Source organism: Staurois parvus, unplaced genomic scaffold (genome assembly GCF_062004578.1).
Source record: "Staurois parvus isolate SC_StPar_1 unplaced genomic scaffold, SC_StPar_1.0 ptg000267l, whole genome shotgun sequence".
In the NCBI taxonomy this organism is placed as follows: Eukaryota; Metazoa; Chordata; class Amphibia; order Anura; family Ranidae; genus Staurois; species Staurois parvus.
In genome coordinates, this window is record NW_028318063.1 from 1539688 (window position 1) to 1552092 (window position 12405).

Here is a 12405-nt window from a genome sequence, read left to right on the forward strand (position 1 = left end):
GCACTGCGCACAGAGTGCACTCTTCAGGGGAGCACTGCGCACAGAGTGCGGACTTCAGGGGAGCACTGCGCACAGAGTGTGGACTTCAGGGGAGCACTGCGCACAGAGTTCAGGAGGGCACTGCGCACAGAGAGAGCAGAGTACAGGTGTGCACTGCGTACAGGGTGCAGAGCTCAGGAATGCATATTTCACAGGCCAGTTTACAACCCCCTGTTTTAGTACAAAGCCCTCCTCCCACCCGAAAATCCTCTCTCCCCCTTACCTATAGAGTAGTGGTGGCAAACCTATGGCACATGTGCCACAGTGGAAACACAGAGCACGCAAGCCAAGTCGCCCCAGCAGCCAAGCATCAGATAACAACGCACATAGGGACCATGCGCATGCTCGGAAAGGAATAGCAGCACCATGCGATGACATCATGAGCCACGACTGATTGGCCTTGACTCATCCGAGCTTTCGCATGCCCGGTGAGTGTGCTGCCAAGGATATATATATATTGGACTGGCTGTCAGTTTTAATACATTCGTTTTTATTAGCACAAGATTTAGGCTTGTGCTGGTGGTCAGTGGCACTTTGCCCCTTTGTGCTGGTGATCAGTGGCACTTTGCCCCTTTGTGCTGGTGGTCAGTGGAAGTTCTGTTATTGTGTTTTTCTTTTAAGACAAAAGTTATTGATGTATGGGTTGTTTTTGCTAAACCAAAACCTCAGTATTCCTATTTAATTGCAGTGTTAGTACTTTGCCATAAATAAGTGGATTTTGGGTTGCAGTTTGGGCACTCTGGCTCCAAAAGGTTCGCCATCACTGCTATAGAGTATCAGAGAGAGGGGCTGCTGCAGAAGAGCAGCTACAGCTTACAGTAGGAGTACAATGTTAAGTGGGGAAAGGGGGCATTAGTGCTAAGGGGTGATAGGGGGATGACATTGGTGCCAAGTTAATGAGGCTTTGGTGTTAAATGGAGGGAAGGGGCAATGTGTTAATTTGTAATGTGCAAGCGAGGGGGGACTTTGAGGATTAGTGAAGGGAGAGGAGGAACATCTGGGATAAGTGGGAGAAGAGGGGGACATTGGGGATAGGTAGGGGAAGAAGGGGCATTAGGGATAAGTGGGGGGAGAGGGAGGGCATTAGGGATAAGTGGGGGGGAGAAGGGACATTGGGGATCAGCGGAGGGAGAGGAGGAACTCTGGGGATAAGTGGAGGAGAGGGGGACATTTGGGATAAGTTGAAGAGGGGGGACACTGGGGAAAGTGGGGGGGGGGGCATTAGGTTTAGTGGAGGGGAGAGGAGCAAAATTGGAGATAAGTGGGTGAGAAGGGAACATTTGGGATAAGTCTGGGGTAGATGGGGGCATTGGGGATAAATTGTGGGTAGAGGGGGGCATTGGGGATAAGTGGGAGAGGAGGGGGACATTGGGGATGAGTGAGTGGGAGAGGGAGGGCATTTGGGATAAGTGGGAGAAGAGGGGGGGGGCACTGGGGATAAGTGGGAGAAGAGATGGGACACTGGGGATAAGTAGGGGGGAAGGGGGAGGTAATGGGGATTAGTGGAGGGAGAGGAGGAACATTGGGGATAAGTGGAGGAGATAGGGGGCATTGGGGATAAGTTGTGGGTAGAGGGGGGCCAGTGGGTAGAGGGGGGACATTGGGGATAAGTGGGAGAAGAGGGGGACATTGGGGATAAGTGAGGGGAGAGGGAGGGCATTTGGGATTAGTGGGAGAAGATGGGGGCACTGGAGATGAGTGGGAGAAGAGGTGGGACACTGGGGATAAGTGAGGGGAAGGGGGAGGCAATGGGGATTAGCGGAGGGAGAGAGGAGAGAAGGAACATTGGGGATAGGTGGAGAAAAGGGGGACATTTTAGATAAGTGTAGGGGACATTGGGGGGACATTGGGGATTAGTGGAGGGAGAGGAAGAACATTGGTGATTAGTGGAGGAAGCGGAGGAACATTGGAAATAAGTGGAGGAGAAGGGGACATTGGGGATTGGTGGGAGGAGAGGAGGACATAGGGGATTAGTGGGGGGATAGGATGAACATTGGGGATAAGTGGGTTGGGGGGGTGATGCTCTGTGTGATTGCAAGGCACATGCTGATTGTCACACACCACAGTGCATTTGGCCAGGAAGATTCCAGGAGATGTCCATTACAGGTGGGGTACATCAGCACACCCATTCCTGGAACAGCAGAGGAGCAGAGCTCTGAGCAGTATGCTGCACAGACTGGAGGCAGCTCAGTGTCCCGGGATTGACATCCAATAAGAAGTCAGTAAAGTATGTACTTCTGGAAAGAGAAGGAAAACTCACAGTTCTGGCTTTTCATTGCAGAGGATTTCTAGCTGCAGTAGAATGCAGGGCTATGACAGGCTGTAATACCTTACAATAGGAGATAAAAAGGGAAGTTTGATAGGAGATAGGAGTCCGTGTACTGAGTACTTGCTTAGAATGACAACCGCACTGAAGGAAACACCACTCCCCCGCCCTCTCCTCTGCTGTCATGTGCCGAGCAGTGAGGGTTTTTGTGCTGCCTGACTAGAAGCCAGGCTTCTCTGTCTTCAGCTTCTGCCAGCACCAGAGTAGCCCGCAGCAGGACTAAATGTAGAACAAAACTTGTCCCACAGCTGAAACTGCATGTCCTGGGCATTGGGTGATAGGAAACTAAACATCCCTGAAAAAAATTCTGTGCTTACAAAAAAAAAAAATATAATAAAATGCACCAAAGTTGTGAAGCTACAATAAATATTTGAATAAAGTGTTGCTGCAAGTTCCTGTTCTGTGTTTCCACAATACCCAAAAGTGCTGCACAACCAAATATGTAAAAGTACACTCAAAAATATGTGTAGGAAAGAAATACCGTATTTGCCGGCGTATAAGACGACTGGGCGTATAAGACGACCCCCCTACTTTTCCTGCTAAAATTTAGTGTTTGAGCTATACTCGCCGTATAAGACTACCCCTCTTCCAATGCACACCAGTGGCAGGAATAGTGCCCCATCATTGGTATCAGTGGCAGGAATAGTGCCCCATCATTAGTATCAGTGGGGGGAATAGTGCCCCATCATTGGTATCAGTGGGGGGAATAGTGCCCCATCATTGGTATCAGTGGGGGGAATAGTGCCCCATCATTGGTGTCAGTGGGAGGAATGGTGTCCCAACATTGGTGTCAGTGGGAGGAATGGTGTCCCATCATTGGTGTCAGTGGGGGGTGGAATAGTGCCCCATCATTGGTGTCAGTGGGGGGGGGGAATAGTGCCCCATCGTTGATGTCAGTGGGGGGGAGGAATAGTGCCCCATCGTTGGTGTCAGTGGGGGGGAGGAATAGTGCCCCATCATTGGTGTCAGTGGGGGGGAGGAATAGTGTCCCATCGTTGGTGTCAGTGGGAGGAATAGTGCCCCATCGTTGGTGTCAGTGGGAGGAATAGTGCCCCATCATTGGTATCAGTGGGAGGAATAGTGCCCCATCATTGGTATCAGTGACACCAATGATGGGGCACTATTCCTCCCACTGACACTTGCTGACCCTGTTCTCGTATGGTGCTGCTGCAGCCAGCATATGTGGTTGCAGCAGCACCTCTACACTGACCACTTACCTGCTGGTCCTGCAGTCGATTTTCGCGGGGCCGCTCGGCTCCACCCCCTCGCCGGTGATTGGCCGCCTGTGTGCCTTTCCTGAGCTACAGTTCTGGCGGCCAATCACTGGTGAGGAGGCGGAGCCGAGCAGCCGCACGAACATCCAGTGACTGAACTGAAGGCGCAGCCACGCTTCCTGGACCGGATCGTCGTTGGACCGGAACCAGGTAAGAAACAGCCGCTGCCCACCCCTGTACTTAGTGTCCCTTCCATTGGGGGAAGGGGGGAGGGCGGCGGCGGCAACGCGCCGCCCCCCTAAAAAGTGTCAGTATGCCGTATACCGGCGTATAAGACGACCCCCGACTTTTGAGAAGATTTTTAAGGGGTAAAAAGTCGTCTTATACGCCGGCAAATACGGTAAATAATGCCCAATAGCTCAGTGATAAAACAAATATGCAGAATACAAAAAATATATAATATATAATCATGTGCCTCCCCCTGTCAGTACTGCTGCTTACCTCCACTTGTTGACCAACTCTCAGGTTAGGTCAAACCAGCCTTCCCAATATCATGGGTTATACTCTCTCACTTCACAGTCTCCTGTTAGCTGCTCAATAGTTCTCATAAAAGGGAACCTTTCAAAGATCTTACAAAAACACAGCAATCTAAATAAATTTGACCTAGTTTTTGCAAATGTACAGGGAACAGGAAAAGTTTGATAAGGAAAAAATTTGGGTTAGAATGAGGATTTTAAAAAGGTTCATTCTACTGGACCGGGAAATATCTAGGAGAGGGCTTGTTTTGTGTCATTTAGCCACATATAGATTTAAAGCTTTGGACAAGAAAAGGTTTATTTTAAAACTTTGAGTACAGTTAAAGGTAATCATATCCTTTCTTAATAATGAGTAAGGAAATGTTTAGTTTGGAGATGGCTTAAAGGGGAAAAAAAATAGCATTTGGTGTTCACTGACCCCACAATGCAAACCTGAAATATCAGCATTGGCTTTTCAGAAGCAGCTGATAGAGGCATACACTCTTTAATTTTGGAGGGTATATTGAGGGAAATGTAATATTCTTCATGGTGCTGTGCCTAGCTTGTCTATTTTTAATGAGCCTTCCTTATTACAAATTGATGTAGTTAAAAAAAAAAAAACTGTTCTGTTAACTAGCAATTTTGCATAAATTTTAATATCACAATTTAGGAACAAAATGGGACAGTAATGAGTGCAAAGAGTAGACTCTTTGCATTTTTTATATTAACCACTTGCCCTGCAGAGAATTTACCCCCCTTCCTGACTAGGCCATATTTTGTAATACGGCGCTGCGTTACTTTAACTGACAATTGCGCAGTCATGCAACACTGCACCCAAACAAAATGTGTTTATGTCCTTTTTTTCCCCACAAATGGAGCTTTCTTTTGGTGGTATTTGGTTTATTTTTTTGCGCTATAAACAAAAAAGAGAATTTTTTATTATTTTGAGAATAAAACATTATTTTTTACTTTTTGCTAATAAACATGTCCAATAAAGAAATCAAATTCCATCATAAATTTAGGCCAAAATGTATTCTGCTACATGTCTTTGCTAACAATAATCCCAATAAGTGTAAATTGGTTTACGTGAAAGTTATAGCGTCTACAAATGGCGGTATATATTCTTAGTTTTTTTTTATACTAGTAATGGTGGCGATCAGCAACTTACAGCGGGACTGTGGCGGGCATTCTGACACTGAGGGGGAGCTGACTGTCACTGACATCCCGTGATACTAATACAGTGATCAGTGCTAATAAAAAGCACTGACAGTGTACTAATGACACTGGGCAGGAAGGGGTTAACATCTGGGGCCATCAAAGGGTTAACTGTGCGCTGTGTGTGTTTTACTGTGTGCTGTGTGTGTGCCTCACTGTGTAAACACATTGATTTGTATTGCTCTGCTATGCAGAGCAATACAATGCAGTCTGCAGGAGCTTACAGGGGAGAGATCTGTATTGTTTACATACAGACCTCTCCCCCATCGGTGATACTCAGTGATTACCGGGTGCCGCTGGGGAATCACTGGACGGGACCCGGTGATTAACAGCTGAGGCCGCCAATGGCGGTGCGGGTAGGGCGTGCATCCCCCCTTACCCGGAAATGCAAAATTACGTAATATATACGTGATTTTGCGCATCCCTGCCTCAAGCTTTGGCGCGGCCAGCCAGGCTCTGGAAGTGCGGGCGGCCCCCGTTTTTCTTTCCCCATAGATGCGGGTGTGTCGTAGCTGGAGCTGGAGGGGGGAGGATAGTGGGGGAGCAGCTAACCCCTCTGGGAGCCAGCGGATCGGCCTATGTGTCTGGTGGGCGGCAGCACACCAACTATGCGGCCATCTTCGTTCGTTTCTCACGAGTGTCCCCCTGTTTTTGTGGTTTTAATCAAATCTGTATGGTTGTATACTATGTTGTTTAGCTATGCCTTAAAAGTGGTGATTTGTGAATAGGAAATGTTTTAAAGTTGCTGGGGAGTAGTAGTATACGCTGTGAATTTCTCCCACAACTAAGCAGTGGTTGCTGTCATGGAGAATACCATAAGATTCAAGAGCGGTTGACAATGTTAAGCGTTTTATAACCTTCTTGAAATATAGATGTCGTTGTGCTCTCATGAGTTTCCTGTTTGCACAGAGGTAGTTGAATCACTGGACAACGGGTGCTTTGTTCTCCTATGTAGTTAACACAAGGTGCATAAGGTGTTTGCAAGTTAGATGAATATAGAAGTAGTCTATGGAAAGCTGCATATTATATTGTTGGGATATTTTTTTTTTACACATTCGTTTGTTATATTGTTTCTGAATTCTGACTTGTTAATATAGAGTGTGCTGTATTAATTTGTGTTTGAAAATTCATAGACCCGAAGTTATAGGCTCATACCTTCAGGTGTTTGGACACTGGCAAAGCTTTAAAAGACCATGTCCCCTGTGCACCTTGTCTATAACCCTACCCCACTCCGTGAGTTCTAAGTTTTTTGCTGGTGTCCTAAGGTGATAGACCTCTTCTCCCTTGCAGAGAAATCACTCTTAGCTTAACTAGTGTATTATTTTATTGTTTTATCTTTGGATTCTTCAATTCTTTAATTATCTCCTTCACTGTCTTCTAATATCAAAATATAATCAGTGCATCTGGATTGGGTGAACCTTGGTAAAACCTTGGGAGCTGCTTTTACCTAAGGTTGTCTCTCCTTTCCATCTTAATGAGGATATTGTCCTCTCTTCCCTTTGACCCAAAATATAACAAGGAGACTTCCCTTCATTGTCTGGGCATGGTTAGGGCTTTCAAGAGTCTACTTAGCAGCCACAGTCATGGCCTCTTTTTGCAACACTTGAGTTCCTTTTTTGTGCTACCTGGATGTCCCCGTAGGGAACACCCTGCTTCTCACCCCCCATTGCCAGTAGGATCATACAGTTAATTTTCAGGGCCTACGCCCTGAAGGAAAAGGTTGCTCACTTTCCTATTGGAGCCCATCTACTAGGGCTGGTGGTGCCTCCTGGGATTTTCAGCATCAAGTATCTGTATCCCAGGTTTGCAAAGCCACCACCTGGTCCTCTGTTCACGTGTTTCCAAGTTCAGCCAGGTTGATGATCAGGACTGATGCAAGCTTTGCCCACAGGGTGCTTCAGGCTTATCTGAGTATTTATTTTTCCAGGTTCTTAAACACTTGTGGGCTTGTTGGCAGGTCTGTGTTGCTGTGTTGTTGCCCACCCCTGGTTTTATGGCTTGGGTATATCCCATGGTCTAGGACAGCGGTCTCCAATCTGTGACCCTTTGCTTGCTTTTATCCCGCCCTTAGGGCATTATTCCCTCCCACTGTCAGCAACAGCTGGGCATAGTTCCTGCCACTGACACAGAAAATGGGGCACTATTCTTCCCACTGACACTGATTGTGGAGCACTATTCTTCCCATTGACACCATTGATGGGGCATTTCTCCCACGGACACTAGTGATAACGGCATTCATCCCACTGACCCCAATGATGGTGCACAATTCCTCCCACTGATACCAACAATGGTGTACTATATTACTCTCGCTAATACCAATGATGGGACATTGCTTACTCCCACTGATGCCAGGACATTTTTTCCCACTGGCCACAATCTGGCCTCTCTAAAGTTTGAAGGAAAATAAACTGTCCCTTTGTTTGGAGTTGGAGTCCTGTACTGTACAATTAAGATGAAAGGAATTTTGAGTTGCCTGCAAATTTATTTATAACAAATAACATATGCTAATAGTAGGTAAAAAGGAATGCCATATAGAGAGTTGCGTGGGTGACAGCTGTGAGTCTGCTGGAGCGTCATATACAAGATGGCGATGCCTAGGGCTTTTAGATTTTACTTTTCTATACAAGGGAGGCTTTTACAGGTGAACATCTATTATAAAATATGTATTTTAAATCTCATATCGTATGGAAAGATTAATGTTGAAATGGTTTAGAAACAGGGTCACTTTAATCATTTTCATGTACGTATCTACCCACCATTAGTTCCTTGAATTAAAACAAAACAAAAAAAAACCTTTGTAACCTGAGGATGTTCCTGATTTGTAAACTTCAGTCATTGCTTCTTTCTTCTGTTAATCTAAATTCACACCTAGTTCCAACACTTTGAATGAGAGTTCCAGTCTAAAAACATTACTCTTGCTTGTCCAGTTTTATTGGATTAATGTACCTTTTTTTCCAAAATCCACATAGTATTACCATATTACATACTGAATCATTTGTGATACAAATACTAATGTTAGAAGTAACAAGGCCAGTAATGTGTGCTCTTGGGATCTAATATTAATGTTTGCATCCAAATTGCCTGTTCTTGTATGGGTTTCCTCCACTTACCCTGGTTTCCTCCCATACTCCAAATACATGCTGGTAGTTTAGGCTCCTGTCTAAATTGGCCCTAGTATGTGTATATTTGAATGTTATTTAGGGACCTTAGATGTAGGCTCCTCAAGGGCAGGGACTGATGTAAATGTATAATATGTAAAGCGCTGCGTAAATTGACAGCGCTATTTAAGTACCTGTAATAAATAATTAAATAAAATTAAAAGTTTAATTATTTAGAATTATGAGAATAATATTAAAAATATGAATATTTAATTTTAAATAGATACCTTAGAGGCAGTACTTGTTGGCACGTTAAGCTTGAACAGTAGGTGCTAATGTGTGATTCCCCCCCCACAGTTGACAAATGTTTTACTTCCCCTTTTTTTCTTCTGTTTTAGTTGCTGGCATTGGAAAAGACCATGAAATTTTGAGACGAGCCATCGAAAATGGGGCAAAGGAATTCTGGTATTTTGTCCAAAGTGAACTGAAAAAACTAAAACATTTGGACAGAAATGAACTCCAAAGACGTGTGGATGAAATATTGGTGGATATGGGTGATCAGCAAAGGTATGTATTGATTTTTATTTGATATGTTTATTTAGTATTAAAAATAGGCCAAAAAAGTAAACGTTATTTTAGGGTGCGTGTGTTTTATACATTATAATCCCTGAACTGTTGTCACAATCCAAAGATAATTTAAGCATTTATCAGCCAATTATTTAAATATAAAATTCAGCTGAATAATTTCATGTAATTTTAAATACTAAAAGGTTACCCACACATTTGAGATTGATACTATCCGTATGCCATACATTTCTGATGATCGTAATACTAGTTGGCAGGTTTTATTTTTGTTTTGTTTTTTTTATTTAATTAACTATATTTAATTTTTATTAGAAGAAAAAAATAAATTTTTCCAGATTGACTAAATGATCACTAGACAAAGCAAGTCATTCTGTTTCCATCTGAGTTAGGTAATCCAACGCCAAAAGATTGCGCTTGTGCTAAACAGAACTCTATTGTGTAAAAATCTGGGAACTCAAATTTAAAGCCTAACTTCATGTGTCATTAGCCCTTTCAATAATGCATTTGGGCCAAGTTGGCCCAAGCAAACTATTTACTGTATTAATAGGTGCGCTTGCTTTGCGCGTTTTATTACCTAGTATGTAGCCTTAGCTATGTACAGTATGCAGCGCTCTGTCCTAGCAGCAGGACAGGAACTTTCAGTCCAGTTCCCAGAACAAATTGAGTCAGGCTGAGTGCTGCTCAACAATTCACAGGAAGTTTTTTTTTTTTCTTTCTAAATGAATACAAAGCTTCCTCTGACTGTCTGAGGCCGAAATTGTGACGACATCCACCCACCTCAGCCAACCTTGGATGCCATGCCCAGTCCCTGTCATGATGGAGTGGAGCCAGCCTGTAATGTGACCTTCAGACATTGGGTTCTGATTCGACTTTTTCCACACACTGAGTCGTCTGTGTACACCTTTTTCTAAATTTTATAAGGTTGATGTGTTGGTATCCTTCGATGCTAGTTTTGGCCGCAACTTTTTGCAAGATACTGTTTAGGACTCTCAGGCACCCAATCAGGGTGGTTTGGAGTGTTGGAATGTTGACCTGGGTTTTCTACATTGGGCGGTTTGCCCACCGCCAGTTGTAGCACTCATTTTGGACATCCCTGTTTGGTCATAGATAAAGAGAGGCTGTGTACTCAATGAACTCAAGAGAAAACAGGATTTTTTATTACCATAAATTCCCTTTCTCTGAGTTCATTGACAGGCACAGCACCCCTCTCTGGTGTTGGTTTCCTTTGCACTGCTTATGACTAACTGGAGACCTATAGCAGAGAAGGGGTTTTATGCCCAGATAGAAATGCCCATAGGAGGTGCTGAGTTTTTTTTTCTGCCTAGTGTACTACTCCTGTAGGTGGGGCTATAAAACCCTGTTTGGAATAAAGGAGAGAGGTTGTGTCTGTCAATGAACTCAGAGAAAGGGATTTTATGATGAGGAACAAAAAAAATCCAGTTTAAAAAAAAAAAAGTTTGAAATATCGCTGCGTGAATACCGTGTAACATAAAACAAATTGCAAAACCCCACCATTTTGTTCATTACTTCATTCTATGCATGAAGGTAAAAAACGTGTGTGCAGCAGTCCCCCAATACTTACCTGAGCCCCATCACGATCCAGCATGAGAGCATGAAATACTCAACTCTCCAAGGACCCTCCTTTCTCATTGGCCGAGATAGCCGTGGGAGTCATTGGGTCATGCTGCTGTCAATCATAGCCAGTGTGGAGAGAGAGGAGGCAGGGCCGAGCATGCCCCTATAGCAAGCTGCTTGCTCTGGCAGGAGGGAGGGGCCAGGAATGCCAACGGAGTATCGGGAAGAGAAAAGGAGGATCGGGGCTACTTTGTGCAGAATTAATGTACAGAGCAGTTAATCATGTTTGCTTTAAAAAAAAATTGCCTTTAATATTAAGGATACAGTTGTGAGCAGCCAAGTCTGCTCACCCCAATGTCTCTAGTATGGGCTCACTAAAATTGCCAAGACTTTCCCAGTCCTCTTGCTCCTAGAGCCTTTCTTGTAGGTGACTGGCCTCACCATCAAAACCTTTGCCTCTCCCAAAAAGTTTTGCTCAGCAATACCCTTTTGAGAAGGAGTTGGTTGTCCTTTCAGCATTACTTGCCTCAGTTGTGCAGTAACCTGACAAGAAAACAGTCATTCATTGCCATGACTATGGCCTACATCAACCATTAAGGAGGCACCATAAGTCACACCTCTTAATGGGAAGTGGATTTCATCCTCTGTTGTGCAGAGCTGCTGTTTTGGCCCTGTCCATCATCCATATCCCAAGCATTGAAAAATTTGACAGGCGGACATTTTCAGTTGTCAACATCTAGATCTGTGGGAATAGATTGTTCTGGCATCCAGATTCAAAAACAAACTGCCAAGGTTGGAGGGATTATAGTCAGGATACTTTTGTATAAATAGGTCCAGACGAGGACCAGAAGTTGTCTGTTTGCGTTTTTGTATGTTTTTTTTATACTGTAAAACAATAAGCAGTATTTTCCAAAAAAAGGTTTGTCACGAGGTGCAAGGACCCTTGGGCCTTCACGGTAAACACTCTGGTGATCTGAGCTGTCTGATTTATTGCCATCTGCTCCACAGAATCTAGATGGAAGGCATTTTGATGGTTCTCATTGCATCAAATTGGCCCTGGAGGATGTGGTACTCCAACATACTCAGACTCCCAGCAGAGTCTCTGTGGGCCCTTCCAGATTGTCTGTATTTTGTGTCCCAGGGGCTGTTGCTCCTTCTTCTCAGTTGCTTGCTTTAATGTCATGGCTGTTGACGCCCAGGGCCTAAGGAGCTTATAGGATTTAGTCATCAATAAACTTAAAATCTAGAATGTGAGCTTTTGGCAAAATCCATCATCGCATCTGAAATTTCATGTGGTGTAAAGCCAGGAAATTTCATCTTAGGAAAAACTCTGAGACATATTCTGTCCTCCTAGTCTGGTTTAGATCAGCCTTTGGCCTTGAGTATCATCAAAAAGCAAGTTTCAGCATTGTCCATTCTGTTTCAGAGACCATTGGCCTCTCATTAGGTATGGCCTTTGTGAAGAGTATTGCACTCATTTCTCCTCCTGCATGTTTCTCTGTGACACCTTAACTTGGTTAAGGTTGGCCCCAAAAGGGGCTGCCCTTTATACCTACTAGGGCTATTCCCTTATCTGACCTCACCCTTACGATGGCCTTTCTGGTTGCTGTCACTGCATGCTGGTGAGTCTAGCTGCCTTCTCTTCTAAAGCACCTTTCCTAGTATTACACAGAGATAAAGTTTGTCCGGAGGCCAAAAACCTTTTTTTCTCCCTAAGGGGTTTTCCTTCTTCCACCTCAAGTAGAGCATTGACTTTCCTTCCTTAAGTCCTGCTCTGAAACATCCCAAGGAAACTTCTTGACTATATTAACATGGTATATGCATTGAGAATTTACATC

The 12405-nt window shown here is 44.3% G+C and overlaps 1 protein-coding gene across 2 annotated transcripts in view; it reads left to right on the plus strand.

Annotated features, from left to right (window-relative positions):
* Positions 1–12405, plus strand: part of FUT8 (fucosyltransferase 8) — a 189410-nt gene that overhangs the window by 116905 nt on the left and 60100 nt on the right. For both annotated transcript variants that reach the window (XM_089681453.1, XM_089681454.1), the window contains exon 5: positions 8806–8974. In XM_089681453.1, the coding sequence (XP_089537579.1) occupies positions 8806–8974 (169 nt within the window). The remainder of the gene's footprint in view (positions 1–8805; positions 8975–12405) is intronic.